The 18,010-nt window shown below is 38.7% G+C and overlaps 1 protein-coding gene across 14 annotated transcripts in view; it reads right to left on the reverse strand.

Annotated features, from left to right (window-relative positions):
• The window catches only part of CSPP1 (centrosome and spindle pole associated protein 1), a 130,191-nt gene that overhangs the window by 23,478 nt on the left and 88,703 nt on the right, over positions 1-18,010 (reverse strand). For all 14 annotated transcript variants that reach the window (XM_050802019.1, XM_050802021.1, XM_050802015.1 and 11 more), the window contains 7 exons: positions 17,242-17,354; positions 12,739-12,888; positions 12,197-12,343; positions 9,733-9,837; positions 7,904-7,970; positions 7,201-7,318; positions 812-951 (listed from right to left, as the gene is read on the reverse strand). In XM_050802019.1, coding sequence (XP_050657976.1) covers positions 812-951; positions 7,201-7,318; positions 7,904-7,970; positions 9,733-9,837; positions 12,197-12,343; positions 12,739-12,888; positions 17,242-17,354 — 840 coding nt within the window. The remainder of the gene's footprint in view (positions 1-811; positions 952-7,200; positions 7,319-7,903; positions 7,971-9,732; positions 9,838-12,196; positions 12,344-12,738; positions 12,889-17,241; positions 17,355-18,010) is intronic.

The raw sequence follows: 18,010 nt of genomic DNA on the forward strand, positions 1-18,010 counted from the left end.
ATTTCCCTACTAAACTTTCTCTTCCATTCGTCCTAAGTGGCTACATCAAAGCTTCTCCTAACTCTTCCCTCAAACCCCCTAGATTTCCTCCTGCCTACCCAGGTGCCCTGCTCACTTCAACAATCACTCTCCCTCTCCTAGAGCCTGAACCTCTTGCTCCTGCATAGCTCCTCACATTCACATTCTAAGGACTCTTCCAGCTCCTGATCCCTCCCTCTCCTTCCCCTTCCCTTTCCCAGCCAAGGGTCTTCTAAAAGTCTTATGCCTATTGTTTCCAATATCTTGTTTCCTAGTCAATCCTCATTCCAAAGTTAATCGGCGATCATTCCACTTAAAAAGCTCTAGCTGAGGTCACCAATGACCTCATCCAACTGACATTTTCCAGTATTCATCTTACACGATCCTGTCTCCTTGATACTCTTCCCGCTCAGGTTTCAGAATCCTACATTCTCCTGCTTCTCCTCCAGTCTCTCTGACTTCTCCTCAGTATTTTTCATGAGCTCATCTTTGTCTGTCCATCCTCCATTAAATGCCAAGTTCCATTCTTCATACTAGTCTATGCGATCTCATCCATCCCAGACTTTAACACTATATGCTCTCCAAAAGACAGCAGTTAGTCAAACTAAAGCTTCATCTACCAGACTGGTTAACTGAAGACCTAGAGAATACAGAAGTTTCATTTCATTTTAACTTAAAATATATATCATAGATAAAATTCTACTTTAGAAAAAGGGTACAAAAATCTTTATAGATATTTAAATATGGGTAGAACACTTCTGCTACATCTTTAAAAGAGCAGCAATCTACTCACCTCTATCTTTCAGCTCATTAAAATCATGAATATTCTGAAAAGTGGCAGCGTCTAAGCCCTTAGGTGACTGTCTTCTGACAGGAGCTTGCAATCGATGTCTAGCCATATCAAATATATCCATGGGATTCCTTTCCCTTTTCCTATAGACAAATGACAAATCATAATATGTGCTTTATAGGAAAAATAGGTGAGTTCACATCTAATTCACTGTAAAAGAAATTTGGTCTCTTTCACCACATCATATTATTAAAGAATTATTCTAGGCCAGGTGCTGTGGCTCACACTTGCAATCCCAGCACTTTGGGAGGCAGAGAGGAGGACTCCTTGAAATGAGGAGTTCAATACCAGCCTGGCCTACAAAGCAAGATCCCCTCACTACCAAAAAAAAAAAAATGAGGTCAGGCGTGGTGTCTCATGCCTGCAATCCAGCACTTTAGAGGCCAAGACAGGTGGATCACCTGAGGTCAGGAGTTCAAGACCAGACTGGCCAATGTGGAGAAACCCCGTGTCTACTAAAAATACAAAAATTAGCTGGGTGTGATAGCGCACGCCTGTAGTCCCAGCTACTCGGGAGGCTGAGGCAGCAGAATCACTTGAACCCAGGAGGTGGAGGCTGCAGTGACCTGAGATCACACCACTGCACTCTGGCCTGGGCAATAGAGCAAGATTCCGTCTCAAAAAAAAAAAAAAAAAAAGGTTGGCCGGGCATGGGGGCTCACACCTGTGATCCCAGCACTTTGGGAGGCCAAGGCAGGCAAATCACCTGAGGTCAGCAGTTTGAGACCAGCCTGGCCAAAATGATGAAACCCTGTCTCTACTAAAAATACAAAAATTAGTTGGGCGTGATAGTGTGTGCCTGTACTACCACATACTCAGGAGGCTGACGCATGAGAACTGCTTGAACCAGGGAGGAGGCAGCTGCGGTGAGCCAAGATCACGCCACTGCACTCCAGCTTGGGTAACAGAGCAAGACTCTATCTCAAAAAAAAAAAAAAAAAAGTCAAGCATGATGGTGTGTGCCTGTAGTCCTGTCTACTGCTGAGACAAGAGGATTGATTGAGCCCAGGAGGCCAAGGCTGCAATAAGCTGTGATCATGCCACTGCACTCCAGCCTGGACAACAGAGGGAGACCCTGTCTCTTTTTTTTTTTTGAGAATGAGTCTTGCTCTGTTGCCAGGCTGGAGTGCAGTGGCGTGATCTTGGCTCACTGCAACTTCGCCTCCCAGGTTCAAGCAATTCTCCTTCCTCAGCCTCCGGAATAGCTGGGACTACAGGAGCTGGACCACTAGGCCCAGCTAATTTTTTGGTATTTTTAGTAGAGATGGGATTTCACCGTGTTGGCCAAGATGGTCTCTATCTCTTGACCTCGTGATCTCGGCCTCCCAAAGTGCTGGGATTACAGGCATGTGTGAGCCACCGCACCCGGCCCTCCATCTCTTAAAAAAAAAATTGGCCGGGCATGGTGGCTCACACCTATAATCCCAGCACTTTGGGAGGCCGAGGTGGGTGGATCACGAGGTCAGGAGATCAACACCACCCTGGCTAACACAGTGAAACCCTGTCTCTACTAAAAAATACAAAAAATTAGCCGGGCGTGGTGGCACACGCCTGTAGTCCAGCTACTCAGGAGGCTGAGGCAGGAGAATGGCGTGAACCCAGGAGGTGGAGCTTGCAGTGAGCTGAGATCGTGCCAGTGCACTCCAGCCTGGGCGACACAGCAAGACTCCGTCTAAAAAAAAAAAAATTATTCGGATAGCTCTATTATTAGTTCGATTTACCTTAAAATATAGCATATTTATAACGCCATTGAAATTTTTCAAAATCATCAGATGCAAGATACCTTATTACAAGAATAGAATGATTCAGCTTTACTTTAAAATGTTCATGGAAAAAATAAAATGTTCATGGAGTATGAAGATCACAGTCTCTAAGGTCAGAGAAACTGAGATTCAGACCAGCTCTGTTATTTATTAGCAATTTGACCTCAATTTCATCATGTGTAAAATGCAGATGCCTACCCCTTATAGTCTTATTGTGAACAACAGAATTAAGATAAATTTTTTTTTTTTTGAAAGAGTCTTGCTCTCTTGCCCAGGCTGGAGTGCAATGGCACAATCTCAGCTCACTGCAACCTCCACTTCCCAGTTCAAGCAATTCTCCTGCCTCAGCCTCCCAAGTAGCTGGGTCTATAGGCACGCATTACCACACTCGGCTTCGGCTTTTTTTTTTTTTTTGTATTTTTAGTAGAGACAGGATTTTGCCACGTTGGCCACACTGGTCTCGAACTCCTGACATCAGGTTATCCGCCTGCCTCAGCCTCCCAAAGTGCTGGGATTACAGGGGTGAGCCACAATATCGGGTCAGAATTAAGATAAATTTTATACTGTTAAGTACCTAGTATAGTACCTGACATGCATTAGATAATCAATAAATTACCTTCCCCTCAACCTAAAACAGAAATCACACATAGAAATATGGTAATAGGCAGGGCCCTCTGGCTCACGCCTATAATCACAGCACTTTGGGAAGCAGACGTATTGCTTGAGCTCAGGAGTTTGAGACCAGCCTGGGCAATATGGAAAAAAACCCCGTCTCTACTAAAAAATACAAAAATTAGCCAGGTGTGGTAGCCTGCACCTGTAGTCCCACCTACTTGGGAGGCTGAGGCACTAGAATTGCTTGAATCAGGAGGCAGAGGTTGCTGGGAGCCAAGATCATGCCACTGCACTCCAGCCTGGGTGACAGAAAGAGACTCTGTCTCCAAAAAAAGAAAAAGAAATATGGTACTGCCCAGGCACAGTGGCTCACAGCTGTAATCCTAGCACTTTGGGAGGCCGAGGCAGGTGGATCACCTGAGGTCAGGAGGTTGAGACCAGCCTGACCAACATGGTGAAACCATGTTTCTACTAAAAATACAAAAATTAGCCAGGCGTGGGGGTGGGTACTTGTAATCCTAGCCACTCAGGAGGCTGAAGCAGGAGAAACACCTGAACCCGGGAGGCAGTGGTTGTAGTGAGCCAAAGATCGTGCCATTGCACTCCAGCCTGGGTGACAGAGCGAGACTCCGTCTCAAAAAAATAAAAATAGAAATAGAAATACGGTACTAATATGCAGTTCAATATGGGCATTATTCAGAGGACCCAACATTAACTTTACAATGGACTTTACAAGGAACTTGATACCCTAACTAGTTAACTGATTCCTGGGGTACCTAGGAAATTAATACATAGCAGGTAGTAAGGGAGTTTTCTGCCAGGGCTTGAGGGAGTGATGATAAGAGAGGGATGGTGTTTCTAGTCCTGAAAAAAAAAAAAAAATACTTAACTGCTGCTTCACTCAGCACTAGGTCTCCTCTATTTTTGAAAATGGAGCTCTAAGTTATGGTTATTATGAGGCTTAGTCAGACTCCTCCCATCATTTCTTTATCATTAAATCTTCCCTAAGCACCAAGACAAGATAGCTGGGATCCCCACAGACAATACCCCTGCTCTACTGGAGCTTCCTTTTTGCAGGGGAGCATTCACTGGGGCCATAAAGGACCCTGGTCAAGGCTGACAGAGACCTCTAATACCTAAGGTGAAAGGAACTCTATGGAGATTTATTACAATGCAAAATACTAAAAAGATGTCTAAGAGACCATTAAATTGGACTGCTGTCTAGTTTCCATTAATGCTAATAGTTAAATACACTGGTAAGTTAGGAAATAGGTTATTAAATCTTCACATGTGAGCTACATCACATTTGTTTTGAGCCTAGCACATGATAGGAGCTGGATAATTTGGCAAATTATTTAGTGAATACGAGAATCCTTTTGTACAAATATTCATGAAATTGCAATAAAGAACCAACTCTGAGATGTCTTTAATCAGAATATATATTAAAATTATTCCAAAGTAAATGTATTCAACCAATTCTTGCTAAATGATGATAAATGTAACATGTTTTATAACAAGTTAGAACTTAAGAGTCACAAAGACATATATTTATTTATTTCAAATACATACATTTATTTATTCTTCACTAGACTCTCAAGGGGTAGAAATTATCATGTATAATTTTCAAGTGAGAAAATTGAGGGACTGCTTGAGTACTCTTTCTTAAATCATATTGGTTTACCAAAAGAATTTACTAATGAAAAGAAAAATTAATAAAATGTCAAAAAAAAACATTAAACTGAATTAAATATGCATGTTTGGAAAATGGAAAGCTGCACAGTTAAGGCATTTATAACACTGTAAAAGTAAATATAGAAAAAAAAAAACACTACCTCTCGATTGTTTAGAACTTCTTGACCTACTATGGGAGAATTACTGAATCACTGAAAATTACCACCTTGGAATAACATTTCATTATCTAGCCAATCTATATCTTGAAATTTCCTCACCTTGTTTACCTTGTTTCAATATTCCTAGAGAATACAAACAAAAATCTAAACAAAGCGTAATTAGGCAAATTAACATGCTACGTTAAAATCCTACCACATACTGGATTAGAGTCAGAGACATCGGTATGAACTTAATATATATACAAATAGATATAGGAACAATTATAGATATGTTTATATTTATGACTTAGTATACATACATATATTATCCAGAGGGCCTAGAAGCAATGACACCCAGCAATAAACAGACCCAGCTTATCTGGTTTCTAAACACATTCTCCAAAAGGAACCAGGGTTCAATGGAGAAACAGCTGATTCTAGGGATGGGGTAGGGGAAATACAAGATGATCCTGAGGCATCTGGAAAGAAGTCTTTAAAAAATGAAAGGATGGGGACATGTCAGAGAGACACAGGAGCCAACCTGAAAGAGCTCCAAATGGCCAAAGTTGGAACAATTTGTGAAATAAAATAATGTAGCACTCACTTATAACCCAAAGTGTAAGATAAATACACATGAGATGACAGTAATAAATAAATGACTGAATAAATAAATAAATGGAAGAAGAAGAGACAAGTCTTTCTTATGGAAGAATTCTAAAAACTATATGTGGGTAACCCCCTGCTCCAAGAGATGAAGCTTAATTCCACCTCTTTCTCACTCTTGCAGGTGTGCTAGATTTAGTGATTTGTGACCAAAGAATAGTTAACTTTCTAGTGCAGAATCCTGGCAAACACTACTTTAACCAAGGTTAACATTTCCAGAGGTATCATGTGGATATCATGTACCCCTGATACAATGTGATGTCAGAACAGTGCCTGTGCTCTTCTTTCCAGAAACTCTTAATCCCAGTCTAATAATCAGAAAACATCAGACAAATCCAGACTAGAGAAGGAGGCATTCTACAGGATACCTGGCCAGTGCCCATGTAGACTTTCACAAGAAAAATAAGAGAAGACTGGGAAACTGTCCCAGACCCGAGGAGACTGGGAGACATGACAACTAAATGCAACGTGGTACATCTTGTATGGGGCCCATGAACAGAAGAAGAACATTAGTAGAAAACTGGAGAAATCCAAAGAGTCTCAAATTTAGTTCATAGTAATGTTCTAATGTCAGCCTCTGAGTTGTGACAAACATACCATGGTAATACAAGACGTTAACAATAGGGAAAACCAGATGAAGGGTGTACAGAAACTCTATGTATTGTTTGCAACTTTTTCTTTTTTTTTTTGTGAGACGGAGTCTCACTCTGTCGCCTAGGCTGGAGTGCAGTGGTGTGATCTGGGCTCACTGCAACCTCCACCTCCTGGGTTCATACCATTCTCCTGCCTCAGCCTCCTAAGTAGCTGGGACCACAGGCGCATGCCACCACACCCAGTTAATTTTTTGTATTTTTAGTAGAGACAGGGTTTCACCATGTTAGCCAGGATGGTCTCGATCTCCCGACCTCGTGATCCGCCCGCCTTCGCCTCCCAAAGTGCTGGGATTACAGGTGTGAGCAACCGCACCCAGCCTGCAACTTTTTTATAATCAAAATTATCCCAAAATAGAAATTTTATTTTTAAAAAGAGAAAGAAAGGAATTGTGGTAGTTACCCACTATGTTGATTTTACAACCTACTAAAACAGTGCAAACTGAAGTTTGAAGAACACTGCTTTAAAAATGTATGACTCCTGGCAAAAATGATCAGAAATGTTTGGTAGCCTGTAAGTGATTTTGTTGAAAAAAAGTATTTCAGAAAGCTACGTTATTAATGGAAAATATAAAAAACAGTTCTAAAATGCAACTACTGTCTGTAATTATTCCAACCCAGAAATTTCTATTCCTACAACATGAATCCCCTTGAGAACTAAATTTCTACAACGGATTTTGTAAAAGACAAAGAAAAGGAAAGTAAGGAGATTCTAAGTAAGATGAATTAGTCCTGTTCCCAAACTGCAAAATTACTGCATAGGTGAAGTAAAAGAATTCAAGAGAAAACAAAAAGTACAATTCTAAACTTGCCTGATAGGAATTTCATCATCACTGTCCATGTGTAGCAATCGCTCTTGTAGACGCCTCTCTTCACTACGAAGTTGTTTTCTCATTTCTGATAATTCCATAATTACATTTTTTTTCTCCTCTGCAAATTCCCATTGATAAGTAAAACACGACAGGAATAAGAACAAAAGACTAAACATTAAAACACAACCTGACTAATAATAAAGTGAAACTGCTCAGAGACAATTTTATGAAAGATATTTTAACATTTTATATATACACACATACACAGATCATAATTATGAATGTCATTAGGACCCATAAGTGCATTTTTTACAATATAGGAATTTTAGAAGCGATATTCTTGTGGGAGGGCAACTATAAAGGAGAGGCACAAGGAAGTTCCTTTATGGTGATGGAACAGTTCTGTATCTTGATTGCAGTGGTATTTGCACAAATTGCGCATGATAAAAATGCACAGAAATACACATACATAAATGCATGTAAAAAATGGTAAAATCTGATGGTCTGTGGAGCACACCAATGTCCACTTCCTGGCTATGAGACTGTACTACCTAAGATGTTACCCCAGGGGAAAGTTGGAGAAAGGGTACACAGCACCTATCTCTCTACTGTTTCTGCAGTTTTCTATGAGTTTATAATTATTTCAAAATGAAAAGTTAAAAAAGGAAATACTCTAGGTAACAGGTTTAGTAGTTAACTCTACCTTCTGCACGGAGCTGATTTTTCCTGGCAGGTACCGGGGGTGACTGTGCCCTGGACATGGAACTTTCCTGTTTAACAATAATGACAAAGACATGCTCAGTATGTCTTCCCTACATAGAAGCTTGAAGGGAGTAATTTTTTGAAGGATTTATATGTAAAGGAAACCAAACTCCACACTATCCTACCTCCAAAACTTATATCTATTCTAGAGTATATCTACCATGTATATCTGTTCTTCCTTCTCATCACAATGGAAGTGTCCTTGCCTCTACCCAAAGAGAATCCCTTCATCTGTACTCTGTACCTGATAATTGACTCCCATTCTCCTCCGATTATTCTTTTTTTCCAACTTCCTCTCTCCAAGCACTTTCCTCTCAGCCTATGTGTAAAAACCTCTCCCTTTCTTAAAAAAAATTTTACCTCACCCTTCATTGCTCACTGTCTCCTATCCATTCTGTCCTTCCTTTCACAGCTGAGCTTCCTTAAAGAACAGTAAATGCAGTACTTTTGGGTATACTGCCTATTCTCATTCACTTCTCAACACACAGCTATGGCCTTTGCTTTCTCACACCCATCACTCCAACAATACTGCCCTCACCAAAGTCATGAAGTGACCCCCAAGTGACATATTCAGTGGGCATTCTACTTGGCCAGTCGCAACTGCCGCCACTGCCATCCTCTCTCACCCTCTCTCCGTTCCTTTCCCTGCTTCTCAAATGTTAATTCCCCAGTATTCTATTCTCAGCCTCCTTTACTCCTCTTGTAGACACTCATCGTAGACAATGGTACTAATTTAACAAGCACCAATATGTTGATGATGTCCAGAACTACAAATCGAGTCCAGAACTCATTCTGCTGCCACAATTCATATTTTCAACTGCCTACTCTATACAACCCTCACCAAAAACTTGAAAGTTATCATAGACTCCTACCCACCACACACTCAACAAATAGTACTACTATGTCTCTTAAATGTATCATAAAGCTGTCACACCTTCTCAGTTCTTGGTGTCACTGGGGGTCCTCAGTCTCACATCTTGACTTCTGCAAAAGTATCTTATCTCCATGTTTAGTCTTGCCCCACCTCCAAAACTTATCTCCACACCATTGCCTGAAAAAACATTATACAAAAGTGGCCATGTCATTCCCCTACTTAAATATTACAATGAATTCCCATGCATTATCTATCACAGACATACTAAATCAGAATCTCAAAGGGTGGGATTCAGAAACATGTTCTTCTGACACATATCTTTACCTATTCTGGTAATTAGCCTGTATGGAATCTACCAGCCTATGGAACAAAATCAAAGTTCTTAGCACTCCATACAGCATGCCACACATGTTCTGACCTCCACTTCCTCTGCTGCCTTAATGCACAGGCATCATCAGGCCAGACCACACCATGGAAGATTCTCCACATGTGCCATGAGCTTACATTGCTCTCCACAACTTTCCACAAACTGAAAATCCCTCACCCTCCTCTTCAAGGCAAATTCCTGCATATTCTTCAAGCATCAACTTGAGGATCAATCTTAGAACATTTTCCATGTTTTCCTTGTAGTTCAATCTAAAGTATAACAGACTTCATGAACATATCTACAGCTAGCTAGCTTGAGGGGCTAAATTATCGTTTGTCAAAAGAAACTGTAGGGCACCAAGCACTATCAGTTACAATCGAAGCAGCAAGCAAATTACTGTAGATACCACCTGTATTTCAGATCTGAAAAAATTTAACCTATCCAAATATAACGAAAAAGAAAATTTCATTCAATCCCCCAATCCAAAATAACTGAGCTAGGATGAACAAATAAAAATGAAAGTACATACATGAATAAAGGAACGTATGATGCTGTCAACTGAAGGAGGTCTTTGGAGTTTGCTTGCAATTTTGTTCTGAAGGGCAGGAACTATAGGAGAAGGCTGTCTCAAGCGCTGAAAATTTTTAAAAATTTAAGAGCATAATTGCTTCATCACACTCACACACATACACACACACACACACACCCCCCCCTTATAGTTAAGAAAGTTATCTAAGAAGTTTAGATTGTTATTGCTTTTATTTAATAAAATGTTTTTTACAAAAGTCAGAAATTCAATTACGTAAGATCAAACATGTTGGTTATGATAAACATAAATGGATTTAGACATCTTTATTAAAACAGTATGATTGTCAGATTAGGATTTAAAAAAATCAACAAACTCAAGTAAAGCAACAAAAAAGAAAAAATATAACAAAACTAAATCATCTTTAATAAGAAGATACCATGACAATACAAAAAAATTAAATAACAAAATCCTTCTTCTGGAAAACAATACAAATCAATCTCTAAGATCTAGATCTAATCACTAACAGCATCATGGATGAGGGACTTTTCAAGATCACAATGGGGTTCTACATTTCAGTTTATAGTGTATTAAACCTTATAGTCCAAAAACTTCATTATAAATACAACATAGACCTTCTAAAGCCCTGTAGAGGATGCAGCAAACAAGCCATAGTACATATAACAAAAGACCAAAAAGCTCTCAAAGTCAGAAATGCAATTAATGCAATCAAAGACATTAGTTTTGATAAACATAAATGGATTTAGATATCCCTATTTTAAAAGATTAGGCCGGGTGCAGTGGCTCATGTCTATAATCCCAACACTTCGGGAGGCCAAGCAGGCAAGTCACCTAAGGAGAGGAGTTCAAGACCAGCCTGGTCAACATGGTGAAACCCTGTCTCTAATAAAAATTAGCCAGGTGTGATAGTTTGAACCTGTAATTCCAGCTACTGGGTAGGCTGAGGCAGGAGACTCACTTGAACCTGGGAGGTGGAAGTTGCAGTGGGCCGAGATTGCACCACTGCACTCCAGCCTGGGTGACAGAGCGAGACTCTGTCTCTAAATAAATAAATATAAACTTATAACTCAGATTAGGATTTTTAAAATTCAACAAACTAAATATAGAAGCTAACTAAATGAAAAATATGGTGACACAAAGGTAAAACTGAAGGAATAGACAAAAATATACATCAGACATACGTAAATAAAAAAAACGATAGCAATATTAATTTCAGGAAGGCAAATGCACTAAATGGGATAAAGCTGATTTAAAACTTTATGGTACTTTACAATTAAATTGTAACATCATAAAAGTATATATTGCTAAAAAAACAACATTTTTAAAAAACATAAGAAATTGCAAGAAATATAATTATGGGAAACTAACAATTCTCTTTAATTCTTTTTTTTTTTTTTTTGAAATGGAGTCTCGCTCTGTCACCCAGGCTGGAGTGCTGTGGTGCGATCACGGCTCACTGCAACCTCTGCCTCCCAAGTTCAACCGATTCTCCTGCCTCAGTCTCCTCAGTAGCTGGGAATACAGGTGCCCGCCACCACGCCCGGCTAATTTTTGTATTTGTTAGTAGAGATGGGGTTTCACCATGCTGCCCAGGCTGGTCTCGATCTCCTGGTCTCAAGTGATCCGCCCGCCTTGACTTCCCAGAGCGTTGGGATTACAGGTGTGAGCCACCGCGCCCAGCCTCTTTCATTCTTAAATGATGAATTTTACAATAAAAAATTATCTGTGAGGCAGGGTGCGGTGGCTCATGCCTGCAATTCTACCACTTTGGGAGGCTGAGGCAGGAAGACAACTTGAGCCCAAAAATTTGAGATCGGCCTAGGCAACATAGCAAGACCTGGTCTCTTAAAAAAAAAGAAAGAAGGCCGGGCGTGGTGGCTCACTCCTGTAATCTCAGCACTTTGGGAGGCAGAAGTGGGCGGATCACCTGAGGTCAGGAGTCTGAGACCAATCTGGCCAACATGGTGAAACCCCGTCTCTACTAAAAATACAAAAATTAGCTGGGCATGACGGTGTGTGCCTGTAGTCCTAGCTACTTGAGAGGCTGAGGCAGGAGAATTGCTTGAAAGAATATATATATACACATATATATAAAAAATCCACTCTGAACTTCTGTATTAGTCTTGTCATGAACTATAACAAACAGTTCATGTTGTACTGTCTGCATACCATATTCTTAGGTGGCGCCACATACACCATGGGAACGAGATTAAGAATGGCTGAAGTAAGTAAATTCATTACCTTCAATGGACAGAAAATACCAACAAAGCACAGTGACAGTACCTCATATAGAAAGTTCAGTACATTGTGCCCAGATTACACACTAAGACAGAACAGGAACAAAGGCACCTCCTCCTCTTTTTCCGCTTTTCTAACGACTACACAACTCTCACAGTGAAAGTGGGTTAAACTGTGGGTTTGATTGACATTTTTGTCTGAAACTTACCTTTGTTTCTTCCCCAGTCAAATTATCTCTTTCATAGTAGTGCTGAAGTTGCAGGTTATATTTTTCTTCTTCTTCTTTCTTCTTTCTTTCTGCTTCTTTTTGTCTTTCTTCAGCTAACCGAATATGCTCTTCATTTTTTAGCCTTTGCTTTAAAATAGAAAAATATGCATTCCGTATATTCCTTCTACAGTACATTGAAAAATGTGCTGCCTTATTTTTCTGATAAAATGAGATAAAGATATAGATGACATGATACGGTGTTCTTTAACACAAGCTGTCTGCTTAAAAATAAAATATTAGGCATCTTTTATAAAGTCTTCAGTCAGCCTACATCTTTTTTTTTAAAGTCATCACTTATCTCCTTTCTTAAATTACCCTTTCACCTTAATAAAATAATATCCAATGAATGGATAGTGATCTCATATTTTCTAAATGTACTCCAACACTGTTCTCCTTTGTAAGTAACAAACACCTTTTCAAGTCAAAATAAAGATTTCACCTTCAGACTAAGTAGTAAAATACAATAGGGAAAAGAGATGTACCTCCTCCTCTTTCTCCCTTTTCTTTTCCTGTTCCTCTTCATACTCCTGCTGAATTCGTGCCCTCTGTTCTGCAAGCCGTCTTTCTTCTTTTTCTTCGGCAATTCTCAGTCTCTCTCGCTCTGCTTCCTCTCTTTGTTTCTTTTCCTCAATCTAAAAAATTAAACCTAGTTATTTCTCTTGTAAAACTATTGAAAAGTTAGAATATCACTTATTTTTTTTTTCTGATAGCATACAAACTCAACATTTGTACCCTCTTTTTGCATGTTCCTAAATTTTTCAGTATCCTGTATTTTCAGGGAAGCTACATGATTTACTGTACTGTTAAAAGCTTTGAGTTAAATTCCAGTTCCACCAAACAGACTGTGTGACCTTAAGAAACTTGCTTGTCCTCAGTTTTCTCTTTTTTCTGGTAAAGTTATTAATGCCTACATCTCAAAGGAGTGCTAAAAGAATTAAAGTGAAACAATGTAAGGAACATAAAAGTTCCTCCTATATAGAAGGTTCTAAGCAACTAATTCATGATTATATTATTTTATAGTGATTGCTGCTATTATATGTCAAAATTCTTAGAATTGATTATTATTCTAAAATAACAGTGAAATTAGTATTTTAGTATTCAATCATTTTTTAATGCAAGAGCCGCTTCTCCCAAATGCCCTTTGTTCTTTCCTAACTATAGAGGTTAATGGAGAAAGAACTAAAACTATTAGGTGGAGGAGGATTTAGGTCACAAGGACTCATAATTAAGTTTCATCTTGAATGCTACCCGGAGTCTGCAGTGTTGAGTACTCTAGAGCCTAAGATTTGAAGGAAATCTAGAGCCTAAGATTTGAAGGAAAGAAGGCTCTAAGAGAGAGATAGTCCATACCCCCAGCGAATGAGGCAGGGAAGAATGGCAGCACTGGAACCAGGTATTCATGTCTCTGGTTTAAGGTTATCAACAGATTTTAGTTACCCTTAGGTATGGATCATACAACTCAGCATATTTTTGTTTTTCTTCTCTGTACTTCCTCTAGCTTCAAGGTTGCTCTATCTAGTGCTGCTAAGTGAGCTACAAGAACTTTAATCTGGCTGGGCACAGTGGCTCACCTGAGGTCAGGAGTTCAAAACCAGCCTGGCCAATATGGTGTAACCCCATCTCTACTAAAAATACAAAAATTAGCCAGGCGTGGTGATACGTCCCTGTAATCCCAGCTACTCAGGAGGCTGAGATGGGAGAATCACTTGAAACCAGGAGATGGAGGTTGCAGTGAGCTGAGATTGCGCCACTGCACTCCAGCATGGGTGACAGAGTGAGACTCTGCCAAAAAAAAAAAAGAACTTTAATCTTCTAACACATCCTATGATTTTATATACTAGGGCTTTTCCCAACACTTCTTTCTCACAATATGATTAAATATGCACAAGCCTAATATTTAGTACTTTTAGTTAGCAATTTGCATCCAATCACTTCTTCAAGTCCAATACGCCTAAAGAAAACATCATTTATAATTCATCAAAATTTCATATTCAATACTCAGTTCCCCCTTCTTCCTACTCCACGGGAAAAAAAAAATCACATTGCCACAGGGGTCACTTCTCCATCAAAATCAAAGAATTCTAATTTTTAAGCTATTAATGGATCATACACCTAATGGAGCCAAAGTTCAGTGCCAACAGGAATGCTAGACAGTTGTTCAACAGCTTTCTGGTCTGGAAAGCAGGGAAAGCTATCTTCTTGTCATGGTTTTCCAATTACATAACACAAAATTGCTTCAGAGTTCTTAAAAATATTTTATTTGTTAATTATTTTTAAAGCTGTGATAAAAAATGTCAAACATTCACAAGTGTTATTAATATTCACCAAATGTTAACAGCATGAAGACTTCTGATGCATTAATTTGAGCTAACTGTAGAACTTACCTGTACAGACCTCAGGCTAAAGCTTTTCTTACATAACATCTTTGTGCACAGATTTGAACATTTCATAATATTTGTTTTAACAAAAGTTTTGTATACTTTTTATCTGACATTATATTTTTGATGGTAATAATAAATATCATTGATCTATTTTACATTTTCTTAGAATTACATGTTAGGTTTTGTCTGAGGTGGGAGAAGAGATTTTTAAGCGGCTGCTGAAAGAAAAATTTAAAAACCATCATCTGAAAGCAATCCATTCACAGATAAATTGAGGGTTGACAGGGTGGAAGAACTGAAGGTTGAAACTAAAATAGTTAAAGCTTCCCCCATTACCATAGCTTTTCTAGAGGTAAAGACTTCCTAGTGAATCCTATAAATAGAAGTGTGATATCCACAGATATTACACTTAAAGTCTGGAGACTTGGATTCAAGCAATGGCATCACAATTTGCTAGCTCTGACACCCTGGGCAAGCCTGTTAGTCTGTGTATTCGTTGTATGTTATTAAACAGAGATAATAAAACACCCCTCAGAGAAATCTGAGGTTTGATGAGATACTATATGTAAAAGGATCTTACGAACAATAAAAGGCTATACAATTGTAAGATTTTTTTGGCTGCATTCTACCTTAGACCATGGTAAGAACTGCTAAGCATTAGAGGAGGTACTTAAATTTTGACCTGCTGTCATGGTCAATATACCACATAGTCCTTTACGTTCAACAGGGACTCCAAACTCTCAACTTGCTGCTACCTGACTTGAGTGCAAAATATTGGGACCTCTGATACCAGTCTCTCATATTCAATATCTATATTGTTTCTGTTGAACCTTAAAAAGGACTTTCCATCAATTTCCACTGTCACCCACGCTAGTAAAATGTCCCTGCTTCCAGTCTTTTTAATCCTGTTATTGTACCTTAAACAGTGATGTCACATCAATCATCCTTTTTTCACTCTGTCGCCCAGGCAGGAGTAAAGTGGCATATCTTGGCTCACTGCAACCTCTGCCTCCTGGGCTCAAGCAATTCTCCCACCTCAGCCTCCCGAGTAGCTGGGGTGACAGGCACACACTACCATGCCTGGCTAATTTTTTGTAGAAATGGGGTTTCATCATGTTGCCCAGGCTAGTCTCAAATTCCTGTGCTCGAGAGATCTGCCCACCTTGGCCTCCCAAACTGCTGGCATTACAGGTGTGAGCCACCACACTCAGCCTAATATCAATCATCCTTAAAGGCTATATCCATTACGTAACTGTCTTATTTAAGAGTCAAGAATAATTAGGATTAAAAAGAAGATATGTTTGAGGGCATCTGTTTAAGAGTTTGGGGTTAGATTACATAACCTTAAATGTTAGGTTCAAGAGTTGAGATAATTTCTGTAGGCAAAGAAAAGGACCACCAGATTTTGAGTAAAGAATAGCAGGTGAAAAGTCGTATCAAAGGAGGATTACCCAGGCCATAAGATGAATCTGACACTGGTATCTAAGTGTGAGTGTAAAGGGGAGGGAGTTAAGGAAATAAGAAACTGTGAGTCCCTCATGGGCAAGTATCTCACATTCATCTCAGGCTCCACCCCTAGGACTCAGCCCAGGGTACACCCAGTATAGGAATAAGTCTATTTGCTTCATAAACAACGGATGTTCAAGTGTCTCCCTTTGGGAATAGTCTGGGCATTTCTACTATGTTAAATGCTACTTACTTATATACATAAATGGGGCAAATAATTGTAAACTGTGATTATCTTAAATCTAATTTTTATTTATTTACAATCTGTAATAAGTCAAGAATATCAAATCATTTGGAAAAAATATATTGATTTTCTAATAACTTACAAATATCTAGAAAGATGCATTCTCTGCCTAATAGATGAATATTTTAGTAAGTCAGTTTTTGAAATCTCAGCCTTCTTAGATTTAAAATTAATGATTTAGGCTGGGCGTGGTGGCTCATACCTGTAATCCCAGCACTTTGGGGGACCAAAGTGGGCAGATCACTTGAGGTCAGTAGTTCGAGACCAGTCTGGCCAAGATGGTGAAATCCTGTCTCTATTAAAAATACGAAAATTGGTTGGGTGCAGGGGCTTATGCCTATAATCCCAGCACTTTGAGAGGCCGAGGTGGGCAGATCATGAGGTCAGAAGATCGAGACCATCCTGGCTAACATGGTGAAACCCTATCTCTACTAAAAATACAAAAAATTAGCCAGGTGTGGTGGCAGGCACCTGTAGTCCCATCTACTTGGGAGGCTGAGGCCGGAGAATCACTTAAAGCCAGGAGGCGGAGGTTGCAGTGAGCCAAGATCTCACCACTACACCCTAGCCTGGGTAGACAGAGCAAGACTCCATCTCAAAAAAATAAAACAAATTAATGATTTAATAAAATAAAGATTAAGTCAACTACCATACTTAATACATCTGCTTATTTCCTTGAAACAAGGAAATGAAATAATAACTTTTGCACTACTGGTATCTGATCTGATATAAATTAGATATTTTAGATAAAAGTATGGCATTTTAGAATTTAGTATTTATCCTGGAGAAAATCTTTGCAAGTTTTGTTTATTAAAATCTCATGAAACTTTGAAACTGATCAAATAGCATTTCACCTGAAAACGAAGAAAATTCTTGTATAATTCTTGCTGTCTAATCTGAAGTTCAGTTGGAGGCTCACCAAATACATTTCCCCGAGCAAAAGGAGAGCTCTGTGTTTGCATATGACCTTGAAAGAAACATTTTGCAAAAACATACTATTAGCCAATGCTTAGAAAATGTAACAGTTAAAGAATGAACAGTTTGCTAATAAATTCCTTTTTTTTTTTAAAAAAAAAAGTCCAGAGATTAAAATCAGAAGAGGAAGGTTGAGATTAGAATCTGACGATCAGGTGAACAGTAGTAAGAGAAAGAAAAATGGTAAAACTAAAATAAAATTAACAGTTAACAAAATCAAATAATACCTGAAAGATACAAAGTAAACATAAAAGCTAACAGCTTAAACAACCCTCATTGCAACAAAGGCTTTAAAATAGAATTTATGGAGAGAAAAAAAGTACATATTTATATTCTTCAGTATGTGAATATCCTTACTTAAGAATATTGCTTAATAACATATAAAATTGTTTTTAAAAATCAGTAATTTCTAAATTCTTCCCAACAGTTTAAATGACAGAACAGAAAGTCAGCTTTGAAAAATATATTTAACAAATTAGAATGTGTCTTGTTGTAATAGTTTTTATTTTTAAAACTATCAAATTAATGAGATATAAACATGAACAAAAATTTTTTATTATATATTACCTATAAATAGTATCGTATATTCTTGGAATGGAAAAAAATTATTTCATAAAAGCTATTCGAAAAACAATTATACCCTTAGAG

Source organism: Macaca thibetana, chromosome 8 (assembly GCF_024542745.1).
Source record: "Macaca thibetana thibetana isolate TM-01 chromosome 8, ASM2454274v1, whole genome shotgun sequence".
NCBI classification, from domain to species: domain Eukaryota; kingdom Metazoa; phylum Chordata; class Mammalia; order Primates; family Cercopithecidae; genus Macaca; species Macaca thibetana.